General features: G+C 40.1%; 1 protein-coding gene across 1 annotated transcript in view; it reads left to right on the top strand.

Moving 5' to 3' along the window:
* The window catches only part of MACF1 (microtubule actin crosslinking factor 1), a 233,078-nt gene that overhangs the window by 176,924 nt on the left and 30,142 nt on the right, over nucleotides 1-26,012 (top strand). Inside the window, 23 exon segments of the mRNA XM_049093947.1 lie at nucleotides 2,018-2,179; nucleotides 2,371-2,541; nucleotides 3,201-3,367; nucleotides 6,299-6,458; nucleotides 6,828-7,154; nucleotides 8,115-8,199; nucleotides 8,732-8,973; nucleotides 9,868-10,074; nucleotides 11,486-11,605; nucleotides 12,040-12,147; nucleotides 13,355-13,573; nucleotides 14,476-14,679; nucleotides 16,369-16,600; nucleotides 17,540-17,766; nucleotides 19,227-19,349; nucleotides 19,439-19,540; nucleotides 20,174-20,275; nucleotides 20,366-20,539; nucleotides 20,631-20,786; nucleotides 20,931-21,128; nucleotides 21,684-21,812; nucleotides 22,490-22,663; nucleotides 25,814-25,969. Of these exon segments, the coding sequence (XP_048949904.1) occupies nucleotides 2,018-2,179; nucleotides 2,371-2,541; nucleotides 3,201-3,367; nucleotides 6,299-6,458; nucleotides 6,828-7,154; nucleotides 8,115-8,199; nucleotides 8,732-8,973; nucleotides 9,868-10,074; nucleotides 11,486-11,605; nucleotides 12,040-12,147; nucleotides 13,355-13,573; nucleotides 14,476-14,679; nucleotides 16,369-16,600; nucleotides 17,540-17,766; nucleotides 19,227-19,349; nucleotides 19,439-19,540; nucleotides 20,174-20,275; nucleotides 20,366-20,539; nucleotides 20,631-20,786; nucleotides 20,931-21,128; nucleotides 21,684-21,812; nucleotides 22,490-22,663; nucleotides 25,814-25,969 (3,945 nt within the window).

The following is a 26,012-nucleotide window of genomic DNA, read 5'->3' as shown; positions in this document are numbered from 1 at the left end:
CCTCATATTGGATGCACAAAAGGAATTTATTTATTTTTAAGATTTTATTTATTTATGATAGAGAGAGAGAGAGAGGGGCAGAGATACAGGCAGAGGGAGAGGCAGGCTCCATGCAGGGAGCCCGACGTGGGACTCGATCCCGGGGCTCCAGGATCGCGCCCTGGGCCAAAAGCAGGCGCTAAACTGTTGAGCCACCCAGGGATCCCCTATTTATTTATTTTTAATATTTCATTTATTTATTCATGAAAGACACAGGAGAGAGAGAGGCAGAGACACAGGCAGAGGGAGAAGCAGGCTCCATGCAGGAAGCCCGATGTGGGACTCGGATTATACCCTGGGCCAAAGGCAGGCGCTAAACCATGGAGCGCCCCTTAGGGATTCCCCACAAAAGGAATTTAAATGTCATAGTAGGAGACAAGATTTGCTTACTGGATAAAAGGGGCTCTTCGGTGTGGACTTGACATCTTCCCTCCTTACCTTTGGCTTTCTTTCTTAGCCTTTCCAACCCCCCACACCCCACCACCACCACCATTTTGTTGCACTCAAGCAACTTAAAACACAGGAGTTGGTTTTTTCCCTTTTGCTTTGATTTTTCCCCAAAGAAAACATCTTTAGTAGAAAATGGAATCATAGCACTTGCTTTTTCTGGGAATCATGTTGTTGGGGAAACAGTAATTTTTAGCTGAACCGCCTTGTAGTGTTGCCTAACAAAATATGGTGTAATCAAATTATAGTATAAAATGAAGCTCACTGGTAATTACCTTTGTAACCTTCCTTTTTTTAGTGTTCCCTAGGGCTTTTCCTCCCTGATGACTCACTTATCCAGCCATAGCCCATTCTTTCAAGAATCATTTTCCTAATCCAAGTGTGATCTGTAGTCTCATATGGGCCAAAATTAATCTTAACCCAAACTTATATTTTTCTTTTATATTTTTGTTCTCTTCCATTTTCTGTCATTCTTTGGCTTTAATCAACTCACCTGTATCACTGAAACTGAAGGGACAATTTATGGGAGAAAAAAGAGTGGAAATAGATCCAGAATGGATCTATAAAATGTATGGAACGTGGCTGATTTTATCCTCTTATAATTGAGGAAACTCTGATCTTAGAGACAATTATTTATTTCATTCTTTTCCTTAATACCATTTGAGTGTCAAAGTATTATTTTCTTCTCTTTGTTTCCTTTTAGAAACTTCTAAATCATAATAGAGCTTATTAGCTGCAGTAAAAAGAAACACACTTTTTTGGTTACAGTCCTTCACATTGTTTTAAAATTCCATTGTTTAATGATAAACATTGATATGCAGTATTATAGTTTTTAAAATACTTTATGTATATCTGCATTTCAGAGTATGTGTCTGAAGTTGGTAAGGGCATTTCCCAGTATTAGTGACACATTTCCCTTTGTAATCTCAGGAATACTGCTCCAAAATTATTAGCGGTGTGTGGTCTGTGGCTCTGGTACAGAATGGACTTAAATGATCACAGGGGAATTAAGCTATGAGGTTGGCGTTTTTCACAACATTAATAATGTTTTTGGCTAATTGAGTTATTAGCCCTACTCAAAGAAGAGCATCGCATGTATCGGTGGTCAGTTAAAAACTATTCCCCAAGGTATTTTTAATCTCCAATACTGGTCATTTGGTATTATTCTTCCCTTTTAGGATTGATATACATCACACTTTTATGATACCTTGAGGCTGATGCTTCTCTGTTCTCTATAGCTTTTTGCATTAAAAATTAAGCAAGCAGAAACCAACCAACCAACCATGAATCATTGGGTTAAAGACCTAAGTAGTGCCATAACTCTCTGTAATTACTTGTCCATAGGAGGATCTATTGAAATATGAAATCACGTTTTTTCCTTGATAGTTTCCTGTACAAATGGCTTGTTTTCTCTTTTTATTCCTGCTGCTCCTTTGTTAAATCTGAAATCTCCCAAGAATGACCAGTCATTGTGTGGTATAAAGGGTCTGAATGCTGCCTTTAGATTAAATCTTGCCTTGCAATTATCTAGATGTTTCAGAAAGAACAGGTGGATCCCCTTCAAATGAAGCTACAGCAGGTGAATGGACTCGGCCAGGGGTTGATTCAGAGTGCCGGAAAAAACTGTGACGTGCAGGGTTTGGAACATGACATGGAAGAGATCAATGCTCGATGGAACACACTGAACAAAAAGGTGAGTGACCAGGGGGTAGCTAGTGCCCCAGGAATGGATAACTTAGAAAAGACATATCTCAATCTGAGGTTTCCCTGCAATCTGAATGCAAACATAAATTTAGCAGTTGTAATCTCTAGTTACAAAAGGGACGTCAGTGATTTTAAAAGCTCCCTCCTTTCTCATAATGAGCCTCTGCATCTATGATACAGGTCGCACAAAGGATTGCGCAACTGCAGGAGGCTTTGTTGCATTGTGGGAAGTTTCAAGATGCCTTGGAACCGTTGCTCAGCTGGTTGGCAGACACTGAGGAGCTCATAGCCAATCAGAAACCTCCATCTGCCGAGTATAAAGTGGTGAAAGCACAGATCCAAGAACAGAAGGTAAGCGAGAATGTTGGGACAGTGAACTGGAACAGCCGTAGGGAGTGGCAGACAACACATGTGTTTAGAGTTCAGGAGCATATTCCGGAGTTTTAGGAGACTCCTGACCTAGTTTGTATGATCATGAAAAGAAAGGTGGAAGCTGATTTCAGCCTCCTTTTGAATCTACCAGCTGCCTGTGGCACGTATTAGACCGAACAATTGTATTCGTTTGTGTCCCGCTTCGGTGTTTCATACACAGCTCTATCTTACGAGGTTTTTGGTGTTTTCAGGGTCAGCAATGGTCTGAATAAGGTTGTATATCATGTATAAGGTTCCATCTGTATTTTTTGTTGGTTTAATTCCCATTTCAGCTCATTTTCCTCCTGGTTCAAAGTAAGTTCCCTGTTAGTCACATAATGACCATCACTCCTTCATCTAAAGACTGTGTATCTAAACTCAGTGTATGAGAAGTTTACGTGGGTGGTAGGAGCTATTCCATAGCCCATGCTTTTGCCTCAGGACGGGGGAAAAAGCCACCATTATTTGATTCACTTTAGGATTTGGTGGGGTGGGGTTTGGGGATCTTTTGTTTATTTGTATTTTCTTTCTCTGAATTCAGATTTTAAAGTGACCTTGTGTTACTGCTTTTCATTCTCCTTAAACATTATGTGTACTAGTTGCTCCAGCGACTCCTCGATGATCGAAAGGCCACAGTAGATATGCTTCAAGCAGAAGGAGGTAGAATAGCCCAGTCAGCTGAGCTGGCTGATAGAGAGAAAATCACTGGTCAGTTGGAAGGTCTTGAAAGTAGATGGACTGGACTGCTCAGCAAGGCAGCAGCCAGGTAAGGCCAAAGAGGTTTGGAGGAATGGGTCAGAGAAGGTTTCTTTTGTTCAGTTTTTGACTTCCTATTGTTAGGGTGCTCTAAAAGGTCCTGGGTGAGTCATAGAGCACTCTAGAAGGTGTATAATGGCTTCTGTCTTAAAGAGGAATAAGTTTTTGGAGATGATCCTCATAATCACAGTCACTCTCAGGAAGTAAGCCTCAGCTACTCCATGAATTTCTGAGAACTGGAAGACTCCTTGCTCTGTGTTGTTTTTCTGCTGAGATATAATCATGGTTCCAAACCGACAGACACCAACGCCTGCAATCCAGCCAAGTTATTTTCTGAGTTTTTGAGACAGATTTTTTCCTCTTCATATTTATAAATAATACTTTTGATACTTGGAATTGAAATCTATCATATTTTTTTTCTGATAGCTTATTCCAATATTAGATGTTTTTACATCCCAGAGCTAGTCTGTGATTCTGTTAAATATATGGACATTTAAGGGATGCATAAGTAGTCTTCAGTAAGTGGCCAAAAGATAGGCAGTATGCTTTTCTCCTCCGAGGAAGTACTTTCTCCTTCCATAGCTATACCCTAGCATTGCCTGAATGTCTTTTGCCTTCTATTGTTTGCAGCTTATTTGTTTTTTAAAGATTTTACTTATTTTTCTGACACAGAGAATGTAAGCAGGGGGAGTAGCAGAGGGATAGGGAGGAGCAGGGAGCTCAATGCAGGGTTTGATCCCAGGACCCTAGAATCATGACCTGAGCTGAAGCCCAGTTTAAATGACTGAGCCACCCAGGCATCCCATACTGTCATCCCATACTGGGGCATCCCATAAATGCTAGCTAGTTAGAAATCCATATGAGAGTAGTATAGGCAATCATTTATGATTGTATGCTTTCAGTTTTCTAGGTAGCCACTGTCAGTTGTCAGCTATCTAGCTTTTCAGGCTCCTTATTTCCACTGGCCTGTGATGTGCTTAATTCTGAGTTGCAAAGTATTGTTCCATATTAGAGGGAGAAACAAAAATGAGAGAACTCACCTTATTTTTATTTCCAGATTGCACTACTTTTTTCCTTCTCTTTGTCCATTTCCATTAATAGCGCCATTTGCAGTTATCTAGGCTTCAAACCTTAACCTCATTTTTAGCCTTTTTCCCGTGCTCTTTTATGTCCTATGTCTATTAGGATGCTAAATTCTATTTTACTTCTGTAATGTCTTCCCGATTCATCCATTTCTCTAATTCCCGCTCACCTACCTCAGTTCCTGACTTGCACTAGTCCACTTGAAGTAGCTCACCTGAGGTAGCTAGTTCCCTAACTCATTGTTCCATTGCTGCTTACCCTCCAGCTTCCCTTTTGCCTTGCTCAGAAATTTAATGACTCCCTATTGCTTATGAAATAAAATCTAAACTCTTTAACCCAACACTGGAAGCCCTCAGCTTTTGGCCCTAATCTACATTTCTTAGTTTCTGCTCTTCTTCTCACTCCTTATGTTGTAGGTAAAGTACACCATATTCTTTTTTTTTAATTTTTATTTATTTATGAAAGTCACACAGAGAGAAAGAGAGAGAGGCAGAGACACAGGCAGAGGGAGAAGCAGGCTCCATGCACCGGGAGCCCGATGTAGGGATTCGATCCCGGGTCTCCAGAATCACGCCCTGGGCCAAAGGCAGGCGCCAAACCGCTGCGCCACCCAGGGATCCCTGTACACCATATTCTTCAGTATCTTCTGTCACTTTGTAATTCCATGTCTTTACTGACAATATTGCCTCCTCCATGAAATACCTGTGTTTACTTCTTCCTGCGAAGTTTTTGTTCCCTCCCCTTCCTCTTAACTACTGTAATTCTTTATTTGTATCTTTATTTTATTTTATGTACTTTTGCATGCGTGCTTTTTTCCTCTCGAATGAGTGAATGATTATATATAAAATGATTTATATATAAAATATAATTTGTCCAGGACACACAGCATAGGACCCAGCACAGGTCCTGTTTAGTAAAGGTTTGTTGAACTAAAGTGCGTCATATACTTCCAGGCCTTTTAAATGACATAGCATTTAGTCTTTTCTTAATGATTCAGAGACATAATTGTGGCCTTTTATTATTAATCTGTGTGTTAACAGAGGTCTGTGGAGGTTTTTCTTTTTCCTATCAGGCTTCCTCTCCCCTTTGTAATTTGCTGCTTTTAATATACAGGATAGTTGAAATCTAAGCTTAGTATGAATGTTACATTAAATAAGATTCCAAGTGAGCTCTGAAGTCTATAGTTCTTTTGACTGCCACGTGTGTTGGTAAATTCAGCTATTCCGAGGTCATTTTTTTTTTTTTTTCTTTTTTGCCTTAGATCTGGATTCAAAGTTATGTTCTGGTGCTTGAAATCACTAGAACCAGGGAGATGGTGGAGTTGTAGTTCATAGTCTGCCTTTGCTCCTCACATGCTCATTTCTCTGAACTCACAAGTGAAGGTAGCAATGACAGGGAGAGAAATGAAAACTGATTATTTATTTTGACTCCTTTAAACTTTATTTTGGTCTCATGTTTAGATGATACATGTGCTACATCCCATAGGAGAAAGAGTATTAGAAAGTCTGATTCTAATCCTCATTGCACTGTTAACACTCACTGGGTGAAATGGACAGATCTTTTTTTAAGCCTTCAGGGTCAGTTTTCTCTTTTGTAATAATGGAATATGCTTTGAACCCAAGTCCAAAACATTTCCAGACACACCCTCCTCCCCCCTACCTTACAGGGTTATGACAATCAAAATAAGGCAATGCTTATGGGAAGCCTTTAAAACCACAGAGTGCTATGTATATGTGTTCTGTTTACTATTGATGCTTAAAATGTACCTGGTAGAGATTGATCTTTCACTGAATATAATACTATTATCAGTCGTTATGTAAATTTTTGCCTGAGCAGTTTGTTCTGTATATTTGTGTAGGCAAAAACAGCTGGAAGATATCCTGGTTCTGGCCAAACAATTCCATGAGACAGCTGAGCCTATTTCTGACTTCTTATCTGTCACAGAGAAAAAGCTTGCTAACTCAGAACCTGTTGGCACTCAGACTGCCAAAATACAGCAGCAGATCATCCGGCACAAGGTAGGGAGAGGCTGTTGGTAAGTGAAAACATAGCACTGCAGTCAGAAATCCTAGAAATTAACTGCCAGTAACAGTTGAGAAGATATGTTTGGTGAGATGGGGGGAAGGTGATTTTTAAAAGTTGAATTTGAAATATGGTCAAATTATCCATTAGAATAATCACATCCTTGAAGGAAAAACAGCAATAGACTAATAGGCTACCATCAGGAAAAAACAAGCTTTTGTTCTCACTTTTAATATTATTTTTGCCTTTCAGTAGGTGAGCTTTTTATATTATTTAATTTATTATATCATTTCTTATTCATTGTTTCATGTTTACTTTTCATTTATTCTGTTTCTGTTACTCGTTTTTTCCATCTGGATTTCTAGGCTCTGGAGGAAGAAATAGAAAGCCATGCAACAGATGTGCACCAGGCAGTCAAAATTGGGCAGTCCCTCTCCTCCCTGACATGCTCTGCAGAACAGGGTGTGCTGTCAGAAAAGCTAGACTCCTTGCAGGCCCGATACAGTGAGATTCAAGACCGGGGCACTCGGAAAGCAGCCCTGCTTGAACAGGCACTGTCTAACGCTAGACTGTTCGGGGAGGATGAGGTGGAGGTGCTCAACTGGCTGGCTGAGGTTGAGGACAAGCTCAGTTCAGTGTTCGTAAAGGATTACAGACAGGATGTCCTGCAGAAACAGCATGCTGATCACCTGGTATTCATGTTTTCCATTTTTATTGGTCACGTTACTAAGTTGTTTTGTCATTTTGATTCATGTTTCTCTTCATTTCTTTTTCTTAATTCCAAACATTTCAACTTAATTTTATACATAAAGCACAGAGTTATAGACTTGTTGCTAGGGACTAACCTATTCTTAGATGAGTCCATGGAAATACTTGTACTTACCAGACTGAATCAATAACTATAGAAGATGATCCAGAGTACAGTCAGGGACCATCTCGATTCCAACTCATGTTTTACATCATTAGGTAAATGTATCACTCAGTTTCCATCTGAGTTTTATGAAAGAAAATGTAATTTAACAGAACCAGAATACCTAAGTACTGCCCAGGGTTTGACCATATAGCTATAACTTCTAAAATATTTCTAGAATTTATATGCTGAAATTCCAGGGATTATTTGTCATCTTAATAGAAATAACAGTTTGCTCTCTTTTCATCTCATTTTGATGACATTTCTTTGGGGATAGTAAAAATAGGCAAAGCAGTTGTTTTGTCATTGTTGTTGTTTTAAATAACCCAAGATTCTTCTACTTTGTTGACTTCAAATACTGAGAATTTTTAAGCAGGGTCCTGATCGAGGTCATCCTGTTCTTACTGACTTTCTTTTGAACTTTCTGAGTCTTGGTTTTGGACATAGTAGACATTTCTGCTGCATTCTATTTCTGCCTTTCTTGAGGTCGGGTTTGGTACCAGTAGATTGGTAAAACCGATTTGATCCTAAATCTCTTCTTAGCCAATACAAGGGAGAACTTGCCTATAAGTATCAGATTTAATTATTTTGAGTAATTAATGAAGTAACCAAAGAGATAAGGAATCAAATATCTGATATGTAAACTGACCTGGTATTTGTCTCCTTACTTTAAACGTGGTCTCACCTTTCTTCCCCTTTGTCATGCCATAGCTTTAAGATTAATGCTATTCTTCCCTTTCAGGCTTTAAATGAAGAAATCATTAATAGAAAGAAGAATGTAGATCAAGCTATTAAAAATGGTCAGGCTCTTCTAAAACAAACCACAGGTACTTTGAAAAGTATATCTCTTAGCAGCTCTACAGTCATGCAATCACATATCCCTGAAATAAGCATCTTGCACTAGCCACTTCTCTTTGTATATAGGAGAAGCTTAGTGTTCACTGGTTGTATTACCATGTGCTTCTAGAGACTGGCAGCCTAGAGTCCTATTTTCTGCTAAATCTTTTGAAAACTAAAAGACCTTGTCTCACATTTGGTTGTAGATGGTGGCTCCCCCTGCCCTCTAGTGTGTCCAAGGCCAGCATCATGGAATGGTGCTGGGAACATCTAGAAACACCTGCAATTGAGTTCAGATCTTAATAGACTCAGAAGTGGCTTCTTTTATTAATTAGAAGTATTATTTCCCACCTCCCTTTGTGTGGGATAGTAGGTGAAATTGCTGCCATAGGGAGAGAGCATCTATCTATAAGATTTAAGCTCTGACTTAAAGAAAGGGGGATTAAAGAGACTTCCTCATCCCCAGAAGGAGACTCCTTCATATTCTCTGAAATATAAATAATTGTATGCTGTTCCCCACAGGTGAAGAGGTATTGCTTATCCAAGAGAAACTGGATGGAATAAAGACTCGCTATGCAGACATCACGGTCACCAGCTCCAAGGCCCTCAGAACTTTAGAGCAAGCCCGGCAACTGGCCACCAAGTTCCAGTCTACTTACGAGGAACTGACCGGGTGGCTAAGGGAGGTGGAGGAGGAGCTGGCAGCCAGTGGAGGACAGTCTCCCACAGGGGAGCAGATACCCCAGTTTCAGCAAAGACAGAAGGTAAGCTGTCATTTTTTTTTTCCCCAAGGGAAAAAAAGGTTTTTTTTCCTCTTAAAATCCTGAAGTTCGGGCAGCCCAGATGGCTCAGCGGTTTAGCGCTGCCTTCAGCCCATGGCGTGATCCTGGAGACCCGGGATCAAGTCCCACATTGGGCTTCCTGCATGGAGTCTGCTTCTCCCTCCCTCTGCCTGTGTCTCTGCCTCTCTGCCTCTCTCTCTCTCTCTCTCTCTCTCTCTTTCTCTCTCTCTCATGAATAAATAAAATCTTAAAAAAAAAATCCTGAAGTTCAAATTTTTAAGTTTCATCACCAACTCTCTCTACCTTAAAAAAAGTTCTGCCTTGTTTCTTGTTTACTTATGGACAATAAGATTTAATATAAAGGCAGACTTACATAAGACCACTTGATATGGTCTGAAGGGGAAAAAAAGATTGAATCACAGGTCCCTGGGAAGTTTGCTTCACAGGTAACATTTTAAAATGTACTTCTGTAACTCATTCTCTAGAGAGTGTTTCATGATTATATTTGACTCTCCTGCAGGATCTAGTGCAGTTCTAGATATGCAGAAATCCTTTGTAGGTACTTACCAAGTTAAATGTGGTTAAAGAATTATTTTATTACTTTTGAAGTAAGGAGGAAAAAAAAAAGGCACTAATTATTTTACCCAGAGCCAGTCTGGCCCAAGAAGTGTTGCAGACAGTTCTAAGCAGCAGCTAAGCCTACAGTCAGGCTGTGGAATGATTGAAAAATCTGAGACAAGGAAAAAAAAATAATTGGAGGAAGGAGGTCAAAGCCCTGCTGGGATGTGTGGTAGAGATAGCACTTTCCACCCAGCACAGCTGCTAATGTGCTTAATTTAGCAAGGAATGGCCTGAAAACTTTTTTTCCCTCCTTAGGAATTAAAGAAGGAGGTCATGGAGCACAGGCTGGTGTTGGACACAGTGAATGAAGTTAGCCGTGCTCTCTTAGAGCTGGTGCCCTGGAGAGCCAGAGAAGGGCTGGATAAACTTGTATCTGATGCCAACGAACAGTACAAGTTGGTCAGTGACACTGTAGGACAAAGGGTGGATGAAATTGATGCTGCTATTCAGAGATCACAGCAGGTAATGTTTATAGACAACTCTGCATTAATATTTTAGGCAGCCAGGGGTGTGTGTATAAAGTACAAAACTATGACCCACATAAATACCAGCTCAGGAATAGGAATGATGAGATTAAGCTAAATCTGATGCAACAAATTATTTCAGTGATGGGAAGTGATTGGGTAAAGGTATGTGAGGATGGATCTTAGTTTGACCCAAAATATCTGACCTTTTTTTGAGAAGACAGGAATTTGTGGTAGAGTCTGTGCAAGCCCTCTTCTCAGCTATTGCCCCATTAAGATTTTGATAGAAGTAGATAATATCTAGGACCAAAAGGTCCAAATGCATCCCAGTCTTACTTTGACATAATCAACTGTTTTAGCATTAGGTGGTAGAAGAGGGGAAGGAACCAAGAACTATAATTACTATCAAATATGCTAACCAAAATAGCAGAGCCATCCAAAATAGAACCTTGCCAGTAAACACAGGTGTCATATTTCCCTTGATATTTTTTCCTTCCTGCTTTCTGGAAAAGTCATTTGCTTTCCTTTGTAGCTGGATATGCACCTATTAATGTGTCATGGTGCAAAGTAAATATAACATGACTTCTTGGGTTCATAGTGATAAGCAAAATCTTTGTGAACCATGTAGAAGTTTGCTCTGACTTCAAGTGCATCCCCAACGTGTCTTTATTGATATCCCTAATCTTGGCCAGATATTTAAGATATCAAGTATGATTAAGAAATCAATCATACTTGAAGGAGCTTATTTTCCTCTTTAAAAATATACTAGTGTAGGTTGGTAAAGTTGAAGAGAAAAAAAATTAGGAGACCCTCATTAAACTGCAGTCACATAGAACATGTTATTCATTTTTCTTTGTTTCTGCATGACCCTTTAAAAGTTGAGTGTTCTCCTGGGTTTTTAGGCTTCTTCGGCTGAGCAAGTACTTCCAAGTTAATTTGACTTAACTGCCTGCTGCCATGTTTAACCATATATTTAATCATGTAACTAAAACTACTGTTCGGTGTATGGGTAGGAAAAGAACTGGCAGAAAGAGCACAGTCTCATAAAAGCATTGTGATTAGAAGTATATTTTTAAGAGTGTCAAGTTCCATTGTTGTTTCTAGCTCTAGGACCACTAATGGGGTTTCGTAACTTCTTTTTAAAGAAGTTGAAATAGAAAAAAAAAATAAAATAAAAAAATAAAGAAGTTGAAATAGTATCAACTCATATTTGTTGAAGTATAATCCATTCCAAATTGTCTGCATCTTGATTTATGATTTTATGAAATTCTCCCATTTTGGCTTTACTTTGTAGATAGAAACCATACTAGTGAAAATCCAGACCTTTCTGTGTTGAAGAAATTATAATTCTAAGGACGAGGACCTTTGTTATACGTAACTTATTCATTTTCCTTTAATAAATCTATTAGTATGAGCAAGCTGCTGATGCAGAACTAGCTTGGGTTGCTGAAACAAAACGAAAGCTGATGGCCTTGGGTCCAATTCGCCTGGAACAGGACCAGACCACAGCTCAGCTGCAGGTACAGAAGGTAAGTGTAACACTGATGTATCCACTGTGCCCTGAGCTAGTAGAATCTTTACCAACTTAGAGCACCATAGAGTTTCTGACTATCCCAGGTGGAATAATGCAATTTGATGATGATGGATATATATTAAAAATATTTGTTAAGATGAGGAAGAGATTTTTGGCTTTGTGAAAAGGGAGCAATAGGTTCATTAATTTAGTAAAGAATAGTTAGCAGTTTTCTGGATGATTTTTAGGAGAGATGATACTTTTGTAAGCTAGTAAAAGATAAGCACTGAAGATGTAGGGATAGGCAGAGTGTCAGACTTCATAGAATAGTTTTGATGTGGCTTTATCAGAGCAAGGAGTAAGGAGTTTTTCATAGATTGTGTCTAACATTTCGGTAACACGGCTTGGTGTCCTTTTACTTCATGACCTAACTCTAGTTCACTTTCAAAGGCTTTCTCCATTGACATCATTCGACACAAAGATTCAATGGATGAACTCTTCAGTCATCGTGGTGAAATCTTTGGCACGTGTGGGGAGGAGCAAAAAGCTGTATTACAGGTGAATTGCATTTATTTATTCACTGTGTTTCTCTTGTCTTGACCATGGTGAATCAGTACAATTGTGAAATGATAAAGAAGATTTTTCCCCCCACTATTACTGGTAATGGTATTAAAGTGCAGCTTGGGGCAGCCCAGGTGGGGCAGCCCAGGTGGCGCAGTGGTTTAGCACCGCCTGCAGCCCAGGGCGTGATCCTGGAGACCCTGGATCGAGTCCCACGTCAGGCTCTCTGCATGGAGCCTGCTTCTCAACCTCTGCCTGTGTCTCTGCCTCTCTCTCTCTCTCTCTCTTTCCATCTCTATGAATAAATAAATAAAATCTTTAAAGTGCAGCTTGATGTTCTGGGGGATTCACACCCTAACTCTCTGTGCTCAAATATCCAAACAGTCCTACTGTATGATGGGAAATACAGTACAAATCTGTTTTCTGTATAATAGAGGAATTGCTTCTTATCTTCAGTCCATAAGGATCTTCAAGTTACCTTTCAAAATATCTATGATAGATTTTTTTCAGAACCATATGCAGATATTCTTTCTTCGGGTCATTTTATTTTACTTTATTTTATTTTATCTATCTATCTATCTATCTATCTATCTATCTATCTATCTATCTATCTATCTATCTTCAGGTCCTTTTAAATGATCGTACCCATTTCTAAAGGGATTGGCCAAGAGAGTTGGTTTTGTTTTGTTTTTTGTAGACCAGTTTTGTTTGTTTATATAAAGGTTATGGTTAACCACTGTTTCCTCAGAAATATTCACAAATTGAGCTACTCTCTTTAAACCTATGAAGCATAAGTGTTGGGTTTGTGGAGACATTTTTATCAGAAGAGTCAAGTAAAATTTGATGGCCAAAGGGTCCATCACGGGCCCTGAGATGTTCTGTCTTGAACTGATTTGTTGTAATAATGCTGTATCTGAAGTTATGTGTCATCATTAAAAGGTTAATGCTGTGTTCTGCTTTCTTTGACTGTCTTTGAAACTACTTTCATGTGTTAAAAAGGCTAGAAGCAACGCATGTATATAATAGGAAAAAATAGAAAATTTGGGTAAGTATAAGGAAAATATATCGATCACTTTTTGCCCAGTTAATACGTTTCTGCATTAAAGACTAAAATTCTTTAGTTTTTAATGTATATGCATCTACATTTTTCCTTAAAAAAAAAAGGTTCATGATAGTAATAAATTTTATACTTTGTTGTTCATAGGAAAAGACAGAGTCTCTAATACAGCAATATGAAGCCATTAGTCTGCTCAATTCAGAGCGTTACACCCGCCTCGAGCGGGCTCAGGTCTTGGTGAACCAGTTTTGGGAAACTTACGAGGAGCTCAGCCCCTGGATTGAGGAAACCCGGGCACTGATAGCACAGTTACCTCCTCCAGCCATTGATCATGAGCAGCTCAGGCAGCAACAAGAGGAAATGAGGGTAAGGAGCATGCTGGCTTTTATTTCATTGCAGAATTGAACGTGGGCTCCACGATTTATTTTAAAACAAGATATTTATTAGTGCCTACCAGGTGTAAGTTCGGTGTTATGAAGCTATTTTTTAATCAGCTAGAATTTCTTTGCACAATACAAACACATAACTGAATTATTTCCCTTGTCCTCAATACAAATGCATTCAAGTAGAGGAGCATGGAGATGTCAGAGATCTGGTGCTGCAGAAGTAAAGAACTAAGTAAACATCAGGGAATTTTTCATCTTTCCAGCTACAGCATTGTGTTGTGAGATGTGGGGTGTGGTTGGTTGGCTTTTTGCATTTGGTTAGACCCTAGCTGGAGTGAGATCTGTGAAGAAAGGCAGAGAGCATTATGTTTCTTTAATTTGTGGTTGATGGTTTGCGCTTATTCTTTTCTCTGTGTTCCTATATGTCGAAGGATATAAACTGGACGGAACCGGCAGTAGAGTCCAGGCGTGGTTGGATTACTATAAATGTGTGATTTATGCCTTGTCCTGCTTCGTGTCTGTCATTTGGGGGAGGGAGTCAGACAATTAACCATGTAAATTTTAATAGAGTACACTAATATTTATATGTACAGAGGAGGGAAATTAAACTTGTATCAGTGGGGAGGGATGGGGGTAGTGAGAGAGTATGTGTCTGGGAGGGTTCCCAAATGATGGGGTATCTGATGGCTTTTGAAAATTAAGAGAATTAAGTAGCATTAGAACCTAAGACTTAGGTGGGGTTTTTTTCTTTCATAAATGGTGAGATGCTGGGATTTGCTGGTTTTTAACAATTCAGTTTGTTCCTCTCAAAGTTGATACGAGTTCTGATCAAAGTATTTAGGCAAACTGGTATAAAAGCCTTCACTTTATTTTTTTGCATAGCAACTCAGGGAATCCATTGCCGAGCACAAACCCCATATTGATAAGCTGCTAAAGATAGGCCCACAACTAAAGGAGTTAAACCCAGAGGAGGGGGAAATGGTGGAGGAAAAATACCAGAAAGCAGAAAACCTGTATGCTCAAATAAAAGAGGAGGTGCGCCAGCGGGCACTGGCTCTGGACGAGGCTGTTTCCCAGTCGGCTCAGGTATGTGTGTATGTCTTCAACTGTCCTGTATTCTAAGCAGGAGGTCTCTGTATCAGGTGTGCCCTTGCGGTCTTGAATGTCTAGACCAAGTGATGGTGATAGATCATCAATAGACCAGGAACTTTTGCCTCTCTACATTTTTTTAATCAAGGGAACATTGATATACTGACACGGGGAGGGTGGGTGGTAAACTCATCTTGGCTACTATATTCTGTCTGTGGACAGTTTCCTTGAAAACTTTATATTGTGATGAGTCTTTAGCAGGGATGATTCTGAATGAATTCACCTTGAAGCAACAAATGTGTCATGTCAGATTCCTATTTGGCTTATTACTTTTGAAATTTAGAGGACAACACATTAGCTTTCTTACTCAAGAGGCCACCAGCTAGCCCCTGGTTCAGAGAAAGATGCTTGCGTAGGGAGAAGTAAGAGCCAAAGAGACACCTAAACCACCAGCAGTGGAGTTTAAAGCATGTAACTACATACTTTTCAACTAATATATTACTGTTAGTGGTATTTTTGTCATGTCTGGGTATTTTATTCCTATGTTTAGTCTCAATATTCTTGGTTAATATTTGTACTTACTCAAGTTTTTCCCCCCACCTTCCGTCCCATCTCTCACTCACATTGTGGAATGTGTTACTTTGTGTTGTTGCTGCCTGCTCCTGTCTTCCCCACATCGTCACATTTCATTGTTGTGTTGACCGCGCCCACCATTACAGATTGCAGAGGTAAGGTGCCCACCCCCACTGGGATAAGGGGGTTCTTATGAAGCTGAGAATTGAGAGAGTTTACCTAGAAGGAAATGTCCTTAACTGTAGTGAAATAAGTTTTATTAGTGTAGTTTATTATGGCAGTCTTACTTGGGGTGAAACCTAGAAGTGAGGGAGTGGTGGGGAGTGATTTTGTTGAGGAAGACCCATGTGTCTTTCCCATAAGACGCTTAGAGGTGATAAGCCTTATTCCAGTGAATCCAGAGTTGGATTTAGAGAGCTTTTGAAGGAGGCAGGCTTATCTGCATTGCCCGCTTTTCCCCCTTCACTGCTTCAGATTATAAATGAAAATTTTATGATTATAGTCTTGTTATTCAAAGTACCAGAAAAGTGGGAAGGTAAATTGTTCTTTGAGAATAAAGATAGATTTGACCTTCCTTAATTACCTTTCATCATGCCAGCATTTTCTCTTCTCACTATTACATATGGTGGGTTATTAAGCTGCATGCCATGTTACTTTTAATCTTCAAATCATGTGGCATATTGAGTTCCCATTCATTTACACAGTTGGTGGAGGGCCTCTAACTTGTTGGTCTAATCTGTTTGCATGCAACTGTCATCTGAGATGTTGACACACTGACACTCACCAGTTTCATGGTCTTGTCCCTTGTCACACTAGTTGGAAAGGGGGGGAGTATTGTGACGGCACTAATGACTTGAATTGACTTTTGGCATATTAATATCTTTTTTTGTTTGGAAAATAAACATTTAATTTCTTTTTTTGATCGGCCAGCACTGGTATGCTATGCCCAAAACAGTTTCTTAGGCAAACCTAACGCTTGACAGCCATCGGGCTAGGCCGAATGCAAGTTATCCTAAGCAGTAGTAGATTATACCCTAGCTTTATTCCCTAACATTTACCCTAGAAGTGAGATGAAGTATTGCTGTGATGGCTAACGGTCCAACATCTGTTTAGTTCCATGATAAAATTGAGCCCATGTTGGAGACTCTGGAGAATCTCTCCTCTCGCCTGCATATGCCACCGCTGATTCCTGCTGAGGTAGACAAGATCAGAGAGTGCATCAGTGACAATAAGAGTGCTGCTGTGGAGCTGGAAAAGCTGCAACCTGCCTTTGAGGCCCTGAAGCGCCGTGGAGAAGAGCTCATTGGGCGATCTCAGGGAGCTGACAAGGATCTGGCTGCAAAAGGTACCTAATCTAATGTGTCTAATTTATTATTTTTTTAAAGTAGGCTCCAGGGCCAAGATGGGGCTTGAACTCAGGATCCTGAGATCCAAGACCTGAGCTGAGATCAAGAGTCATATGCTTAACCTACAGAGCCACCCAGGTGCCCCTGAATCAAATTAATATTTAAAGAAAATCAGTAGAATAAATTTTAGGCTGTGGTTACTCCAGCACACCACCAGATATATTTCACTGAATGTGAAGGCAGTTCTCAAGTAATGAGTATTCCACAAAGCCATTTGGAAGTCATTTAGAATTCAGAACACATCTCCACATTGAAACAAGATTACAATTGGTAGTTAGATTCCCAGGCCAGGAAACAAATGTTCTTTTAACCCCTAATATGAGTAAGCTGCAGTATCCATAGGAGGTGGAACATAACCAGCTTTTGTAACACTTTATATGTGAAACGTTGCGAGTTCAACACAACGCCGGAAACAGAGTACTCATCTCAGCCCCTTTATAAGTTAGGTCTTTTGTTTTTTTAAAGATTGTATTTATTTATTTCAGAGAAAGGGGGGGCGGATCCCAAGCAGACGGCCTGCTGAGCACAGAGTCCAACATGGGGCTCCATCTCAACAACCCTGAGGTCATGACCTGAGCCGAAATCAAGAGTCGGACACTCAACCTACAGAACCACCCAGGCTCCCCTCGATCTTTACATCTTAGCAGTACCTTTAGGTTAGATGATAACTCATTTCCACGTTACCTCGGTGGTCTCTTTCTGAGAGACCAGCATAAGTGGAAAATACAGATGTCAAAATAATAAGGCAAAGATAAAAAACTATCCTTCAGTTTAAATTTATAGAGCTTTTTCAAGGATAAGAACTAGGCAAAATTTCTGATAAAGCAGATTCAAGTACTTAAGAGAGTCTCATTCATATCTATTCTTTATTCCCTTAGAAATCCAGGACAAATTGGATCAAATGGTATTCTTCTGGGAGGACATCAAAGCTCGGGCCGAAGAGCGAGAAATTAAGTTCCTTGATGTCCTTGAACTCGCAGAGAAGTTCTGGTATGACATGGCTGCTCTCCTGACCACTGTCAGAGACACCCAGGACATCGTCCATGACTTGGAAAGCCCAGGCATTGACCCGTCTATAATCAAACAGCAGGTGGAAGCTGCTGAGGTGAGACAGAAATGAAGCCCCGTCTCTTGTGTGTCTGTCCTGTAGAAAAATCACTTTTATCCCAGCACTAACTGCTTTCCTGGGCCTAGTGCCTTGAAAGGTGAGTGGTGGTGGTGGTGGCGGTGATGGTGGTGGTAGTGTCTATTTAATAGGACTTTTTTCCACTTGAAGAAATAATATGCTTATTATAGTAGAGATTGCATCCTTTTTCCTATATACAAGTTTTACCGCTTATACGGACTCACACAACCTCCACAATTATTATATAGGACAGTCTCATCACTCAAAAGTAATTCTCCCATCAGTTTTACATTCAATACAAATTAGTAGAATGTGCTTCTGATTTTAGTCCTCTCTAGTGTACATTATTTCCCAAGTAAATTTCTTTTTTAGTTTGGTTTTGTTTTTCAAGTAAATTTCTTCATTGTAGAAAAAGAGCAGATAAAAAGAAAATAAATTCAGGATTCATCATCATCCAGAGCTAACTAATGGTTACTTTGACATACCTTTTTCTAGTCTTTTTGGAGAGCCTATTACTAACTATATTTTTTGCCTCATTTTGTCTCTTTTGTATAAGCCATAGTCTGGCTTGGTATTTTGTCTTGCTTTTATTTCAGCCCTTCTTCCCTCTCCCTGTCCCTGTCATTGCCAGTACATGAACCAGTTTTTAGGATCTGGCACGGAACTGACTTTCTCCAAGATTATATAGCCTATCATTTCTATGATGTTAGTCTCTCAGCTTTTGCTTTTTTTTTTTGAAGATTTTATTTATTCATGAGATACACAGAGACAGAGACACAGGCAGAGAGAAAGAGGCTCCATGCAGGGAGCCCAATGTGGGGCTTGATCCCAGGACTCCATGATCACAGCCTGGGCCGAAGGCAGACGCTCAACCCCTGAGCCACCCAGGCGTCCCAGTCTCTGAGCTCTTAAATGGGAAATACCATATTATTTTGTCTTATTGATATACTCCCCTATGATAGATTTCTTTTTTCTTTTCTTTTAAGATTTTATTTATTTGAGAGAGAGAGAAAGAAAAAGCGTGAGCAGGAGGGGGAGAAAATCTGAGGCAGACTCCACAGAGTCCGACAAGGGGCTCAATCCCACAATCCCCGTGATAGATTTTTGGCTGTAGATTATAATCTCTTGGAGGCTGGAAAGATAAACCTTTGGTAAATTGTTGAAGCCCACTAGACCTTTCTGAAACTATTTTATATATATTGTTAAATAGAGAAATACCTTTCACACATCTATATTGTGTGTGTGAGAAAGAGAAATGAACTGAGCCTGAAGTTTCACTGTTTAGGTAAGTGAAATCTTAAGGACATTGAAAGGCTTTTATGAAATTGACAGTTCTGTTCAACATCTGCTATTGATGGGGATATAAATTACATTTGCAAAGTTTGGGAAGTTCTGTTCTACTTTCTGTTTTGGCTTATGTTCTGTTCATTTACATGTAGACTATTAAGGAAGAGACAGATGGTCTCCATGAGGAATTGGAGTTTATTCGAATCCTTGGAGCAGATTTGATTTTTGCCTGTGGAGAAACGGAGAAGCCCGAAGTGAAGAAGAGCATTGATGAGGTGTGGAAAAATGGAGATGGCATTCAGATGAAACATGAGTGGACTCACACCAAAGACTAGTATTAACTAGAGTCTGTTTTTTCCCCTAGCTGAATAATGCCTGGGAGAGCTTAAACAAAACCTGGAAAGAGAGGCTAGAAAAGCTTGAGGATGCCATGCAAGCCGCTGTACAGTATCAGGACACTCTTCAGGTGAGAGGCCCCAGGGCGACCACCGCAGAATCAAGGTGCTGTGTTCTTTTTGTCCCGTTCTGAATCCAGCACCAGAGAGGTCACCCACTTTTACAGGACTGGAGCATTCTCAGACCTAAGACAGGGCTGTTTCAGTATTTCTAGCCGAAGTTTCCCATTCCTACTGAGAAAAGTAATGATCTCCAAATTTCTCCTCTTCTTGCCATGTTTTTCATCATCATATTTATCCTCAGGGTGGCTATGCAGAGAAGCTGGCCGTACTCTGTAAGTCCTTGCTTGCCAGAGGCTCCAAACCCAGGTTACCTGGAAACAGCTTGGCACACGACTTTGAACACATCCTGAGCTTGCTAGGTGGCTGTGACAAATACTAACTTTTATTCACATTTAGTTTCTCCAGACTGTAGTATACTTTGGACATTATCCTAATAACACTGGCTCTGTCCTTAAATCTCCATATTATTGGAATAAAGCTCATTTTCCCTTATGTCTACCCCCCACCTACAAATGCAAACAGCACAAGGTACTTTGATTTTTGTCTGCTTACATCAGCAGAGATAATGCTAAATCTCTCCCAACAGCTGGTGGGTTTGGATTTTTTTGGTTTTTGACTATTTGTTTGTATTTTTATTTTAGGCTATGTTTGACTGGCTAGATAACACTGTGATTAAGCTCTGCACCATGCCCCCTGTTGGCACCGACCTCAACACTGTTAAAGATCAGTTAAATGAAATGAAGGTTTGTAACCAGATATGGCTTTTGAAGAAAAGTTGCTTTTTCATTTTTAAAGACTTGGTTTGGTGTTAACATGAAGTATGTCTCTGGTAGGAGTTCAAAGTGGAAGTTTACCAACAGCAAATTGAGATGGAAAAGCTCAACCACCAGGGTGAACTGATGTTAAAGAAGGCTATGGATGAGACAGACAGAGACATTATCCGAGAACCATTGACAGAACTCAAGCACCTCTGGGAGAACCTGGGTGAAAAAATTGCCCACAGACAGGTGAGGCAGATGGCAGGATCTGTCAGTGGACAACTAGCTACTGTTTTCTAATCTCCTGACAAATGTTCCTTCTATATCTTTTTCTGAATAGCACAAACTAGAAGGTGCCCTCCTGGCCCTTGGCCAGTTCCAGCATGCCTTAGAGGAACTGATGAGCTGGCTGACTCACACTGAGGAATTGTTAGATGCTCAGAGACCAGTAAGCGGAGACCCAAAAGTCATTGAAGTTGAACTCGCAAAGCACCACGTAAGTGCTCTCAATTTTCATCTCTAGGCCTGTCGGTTTGAGACCAAATATTGTCACCAGAAGCCTTCGGATACTGTGTGCACTGTAGAGAACCAAGCCTGATGATATCCGTGGAAATAAATTGTGTCATTCGACATTTTTTAGGTTCTAAAAAATGATGTTTTAGCCCATCAAGCCACAGTGGAAACCGTCAACAAAGCTGGCAACGAGCTGCTTGAATCTAGTGCTGGAGACGACGCCAGCAGCCTAAGGAGCCGCTTGGAAACCATGAACCAGTGCTGGGAGTCCGTGTTACAAAAAACAGAAGAGAGAGAGCAGCAGCTTCAGTTGACACTGCAGCAGGTATGCATGTTGTCCAGGCTAGGTAGGTGGGGCTGTGCCTGTCATAGCACTTGGAATGCCTAAGTCCGTCAGAGGAAAGCAGTTTGCAGCAGAATCCCCTCCACCTCCAACACTATGTCTTAAGAGGAAGGTCAGTTCCATGCTGGAACTTGTCTGGAAAGTATCACTTTTGATTGAGTGGTTTTTCATGGATTTGTAGCCTAGTCTCTTTCTTTATGATTCAAAGTTAGTAAGTCTTTGCTATGGCAAACCTTGCTCACAGATTCAGTTATTTCTTGCATCAAGTCAGTAGCCCCCCACTATCCATATACAGTAGTACCTTAATCAATTCATCAAGTTGTATCAGGCATCAGTGATAGGTTACAGTGAAGTCCAAAGGATTCTGTTTTCTAGAAATAAATAGCTATTGACCCCATGTTAATCCAGCAACAGAACAACCCTGAGAACAGCTCAGAATTCCTCCCTCAGGATAGGTTCCTCATATAGTCATTTAGGAAATTTAGTTTTGAAGCTGAGAATTGACTACTAACCTTGCTGATATGTCTTTTCTCAAAGGCCCAGGGTTTCCACAGTGAAATTGAAGATTTCCTCTTGGAACTGACTAGAATGGAGACCCAACTTTCTGCATCTAAGCCCACAGGAGGGCTTCCTGAAACTGCTAGGGAACAGCTTGATACACACATGGTAATAGACGTTTCTTGAAGTTGAACATAACCCCCTATTCAGCAGCTCCTTACTGAATTCACAGACCTGTACATATCTGGGAGTCTGCAAAGTACTGGTTTTTACCGACAGTACAGTACAATCTTATTAAGGATTGCTGCTTTTACATGGGCTTTAATACCCCCTACTTACAAGCAGCAGTGATGACGGGGAAGCTTGACTGGAAATACATTGGTTAGCTTGTAAATTGAGTTGGTCAGTTGATTGGCACAAGAGTATTGATTTGAAGGTAAGAGCATCAAGAAGACAAATGCATAACACAAATTTGTCTCTACTTAAGAGTCTTTGGTGGGGGGGGGTAGGGAAATCATATCTTTAGAAAGGGGCTGAGAACAAAAGCCCACATAATTTCTAGGCAAATGTTTCAGGAAAAGAAATAAATTATTGAGGTCTATTTTTGTGATCTCTGATCCTTAAAAAAAATTTCTTCTTTACTTGATAACAAAATTATTTTAATTTTAATGAAGAATGGTGGGATTCATTGCTCAGTAGTTGAACTGAATCCAAAAAAAAAGGGGTTTTAATCAAGAATGAGACCTTCTTGGACTTTTCCAACTGTGCTCATAAATCTGTGTGTGGGTGTCTCTCAAGGAATTGGCATCACCAGTTTCTTTCTTGCCTTTTTTTTTTTTTTGCAGGAACTCTATTCCCAGCTCAAAGCCAAGGAAGAGACTTATAATCAATTGCTTGACAAGGGCAGGCTCATGCTTCTAAGCCGTGATGACTCTGGGTCTGGCTCAAAGACAGAACAGAGTGTAGCTCTCTTGGAACAGAAGTGGCATGTGGTCAGCAGTAAGATGGAAGAAAGAAAGGTATCACCACAAAATACAGTGTGTGATTACTAGGCTTGAGTAGTTTGCTTGGCGATTGCATGTAATTACCTTCTAGTTTCTGTAAGGATTTTTCAAAGACCAGTATATGGTACCAGAAGTTGCAGAACTGGATCCTCAGGATCACTTTTGTGCTAATCAAGCTATTTTATTATTCATTCTTTTTCTGCCTTTACCAGTTACGACATTACTGGCTGTTACTGCTCAGTGATGATCTTATAGCTCATATTAATCACAGATTTGTGTTCCTACTGAAAAACAAGGTTATATTGGGGTCACTGTCTTAGGATCGGGAGGGTTGGAACAGAGTATGTAGGAAGTTGGGCTAATATTCTCCACGAGGAATTTGTACTCTAGTATAAATGCAATATGTAAAGAATTTTACTAAAATTCAAGACACAGGCAAATTATGTGACCTCTTCCCACTCTTTTGCACAAATCAAATTCTCTTCAAAAGAAAAGTGACCAGGAATCAAGGCCTCAAAACATTGTTTTTTATGAAAACCAAGTTTCAGAGTATCACTCAGCACAGAGTTTCTGTACGGGGCAGATCAAATGTAAAATATGTGTTCACATTTATTGGCCACACCCATTCAATAGTTATTAAACCTGGATGTACCAGACACTATGCTGCTAGGTGTATAGTGGAAGCAAAGTTATGGACCCTTATCATTGTGAAAATTTAAGAGCAGAAGGACATAACAAATATTCACCCATCTAAATGAGCATTTTGAGAGAAGCATTAGTTTCTTAGAATTCTTTTAATGGGGCAGCCCTGGTGGCTCAGTGGTTTAGGGCCACCTTCAGCCCAGGGCGTGATCCTGGAGACCCGGGATCAAGTCCCACATCGGGCTCCCTGCATGGAGCCTGCTTCTCCCTCTGCCTGTGTCTCTGTCTCTCTCTCTGTGTATCTCTCATAAATAAAAAATAAAATAAATAAATAAATAAATACCCTGGATGTTCTAAGACCACATTTTAAAAAAAAGAAAAAAAGAATTCTTTTAATGTGGGGTCTAGATATATGAAGAGTGACTAGAGGAGCTGAGTGTAAATCTTTGTTCTAATTTTTAGACTATCATCTGTAATTCCTGCATAACACAGAACTAAGACTAACAGAAGAAACTGAGGCAGATTCTGGCTCATAATTAAGAATTTTCTAGAAAGTTTTCCCATCAGTGGAGCAGGTTGCCTCAAGGTTTCCATCACTGGTGGAACGGGTCAGACAAGCACCAGGGTATCAAGAACAGTTATTTCTGATTTTGTAAGAACATTACATTTCAGTATCACTAATCATTTATTAAATGTGTGTGGTGCTATATTAAAGAAAATATAGGGGCAGCCCGGGTGGCTCAGCGGTTTAGCGCCGCCTTCAGCCCAGGGCCTGAACCTGGAGACCTGGTCGAGTCCTATGTCCGGCTCCCTGCATGGAGCGTGCTTCTCCCTCTGCCTATGTCTCTGCCTGTGTGTGTGTGTGTGTGTGTGTGTGTGTGTGTGTGTGTGTCTCATGAGTAAATAAAATCTTAAAAAATAGATATATCGATAGATAGATAAAATGATGTGGAGAGATTTCCTGTCATCTAGGAACTTATATTAATTTCCAAGCATTTCTATGATAAATTTGAGGGAGATTTTCTATTTCCTCTTTTTTTTTTTTTTTTTTTTTTTTTTTATTTATGATAGTCACAGAGAGAGAGAGAGAGGCAGAGACACAGGCAGAGGGAGAAGCAGGCTCCATGCACCGGGAGCCCGACGTGGGATTCGATCCCGGGTCTCCGGGATCACGCCCTGGGCCAAAGGCAGGTGCCAAACCGCTGCGCCACCCAGGGATCCCTTCTTTTTCCTCTTGATTTGTTTAGACTGGGTCCTTATTTTTGTGACATTTATTATAGTATTTTTCTAGGTTACAAAAGTAACCTGAAAACACAAAGAAAAACTTCTACAGTGTGACTCAGTTAACAACAGTTAACATTTGTAGTATACATCTTGGGTTTCTTTCTATGAATATTTTAGGTATATTCATTTTTAATAACCTGTCATCATTCCATATGCCTGCCTGGTAGATGGACCAGGGGACAGAGGACGTCACCTAGGTGTGTGGGTAGAGCTTATCTCTGAGGCTGGAGGTTAGAGACTCTAGAATTGGAGTGTGTCCTTGGGCAGTGGCACATGCCCCCAAATGAGCCATTGTTTTTGCCATTCTGATTTAGATCAAAGTATCTAAAAATTTATATCTAGTGTTGTCAGGTTTTTGCTTAGAATATTATGGCTTTTATTACCTTTTCTTTTTGTAGCTTAAAAATGAGTTTCAGGGTCTCCTACCTGGTTTAGTCAGTAGAGCATGGGACTTTTTTTTTTTTTTTTTAAGATTTTATTTATTTGAGAGAGACTGCGTATATACAAGTGAGGAGGGGCACAGAGAGAAGGAGAAACAGACTCCCCACTCAGCAGGAAGCCTGATGCAAGTCTTGATGCCAGAACCCTAAGATCATGACCTGAGCCACAGGCAAACGCTTAACCCACTGAGCCACCCAGGTGCCCCAGGAGCTTGCAACTCTTGATCTCAGGGTTGTGAGTTCAAGCCCTGCATTGGCCCCAGAGCTTACTTAAAAAATAAAAGTTAAAAAAAATAATAATAAGCTTCAACCTCACACATTTTCAGGTGCCATATTTTCTGAAAACACATTTAAACAGAGAGTGCTGCATGAATATAATCTTTACAGTAAAGTGCTTTTCATTTAGTTGTTTTTACACCCCAAAAGTACAGCAAAGGGAAGTGATGCTTTGCCCCAAACAAGTTACAGACCTTGCAGCTGTCACCACGGAAGGATCTGTTCACTTACATTTACTGAATAGTTTCATCCCTGTTCTTTAATGTCCCAGGAAGTGGGGAATGGCAGAGAAAGCAACATAGCTGCAAGTTGTCCTCGTTCCCTTTCATACATAGTTGTTTTAGTTTCAGACACTAAATTGCCCCCTTTTTTGTAAACAAGGCATGTTTGGTGGTTCATTAAATGAGGCTTCCTTTTTAGAGGTCATTTCATTTGGTGTACAATTCACGCCTTTGTCCCTGAAGCTACAATTCCTGAATTTGGCACTTTTTCTTTTTGTGTGTGTGTTTTAATTAAAATTCAGTCAAAGCTGGAAGAGGCTCTCAACCTGGCAACAGAATTCCAGAATTCCCTGCAAGAGTTTATCAACTGGCTCACTCTAGCAGAGCAGAATCTCAACATCGCCTCTCCTCCCAGCCTGATTCTAAACACTGTCCTTTCCCAGATAGAGGAGCACAAGGTAACTCTGATGTTATGGTGTTGCTTTCCCTTTGAGAGGACTA

Source organism: Canis lupus, chromosome 15, assembly GCF_003254725.2.
Source record: "Canis lupus dingo isolate Sandy chromosome 15, ASM325472v2, whole genome shotgun sequence".
NCBI lineage: Eukaryota > Metazoa > Chordata > Mammalia > Carnivora > Canidae > Canis > Canis lupus.
Note: the sequence above shows the minus strand (reverse complement) of the source record. Positions and strands in the feature narration are given on the sequence as shown.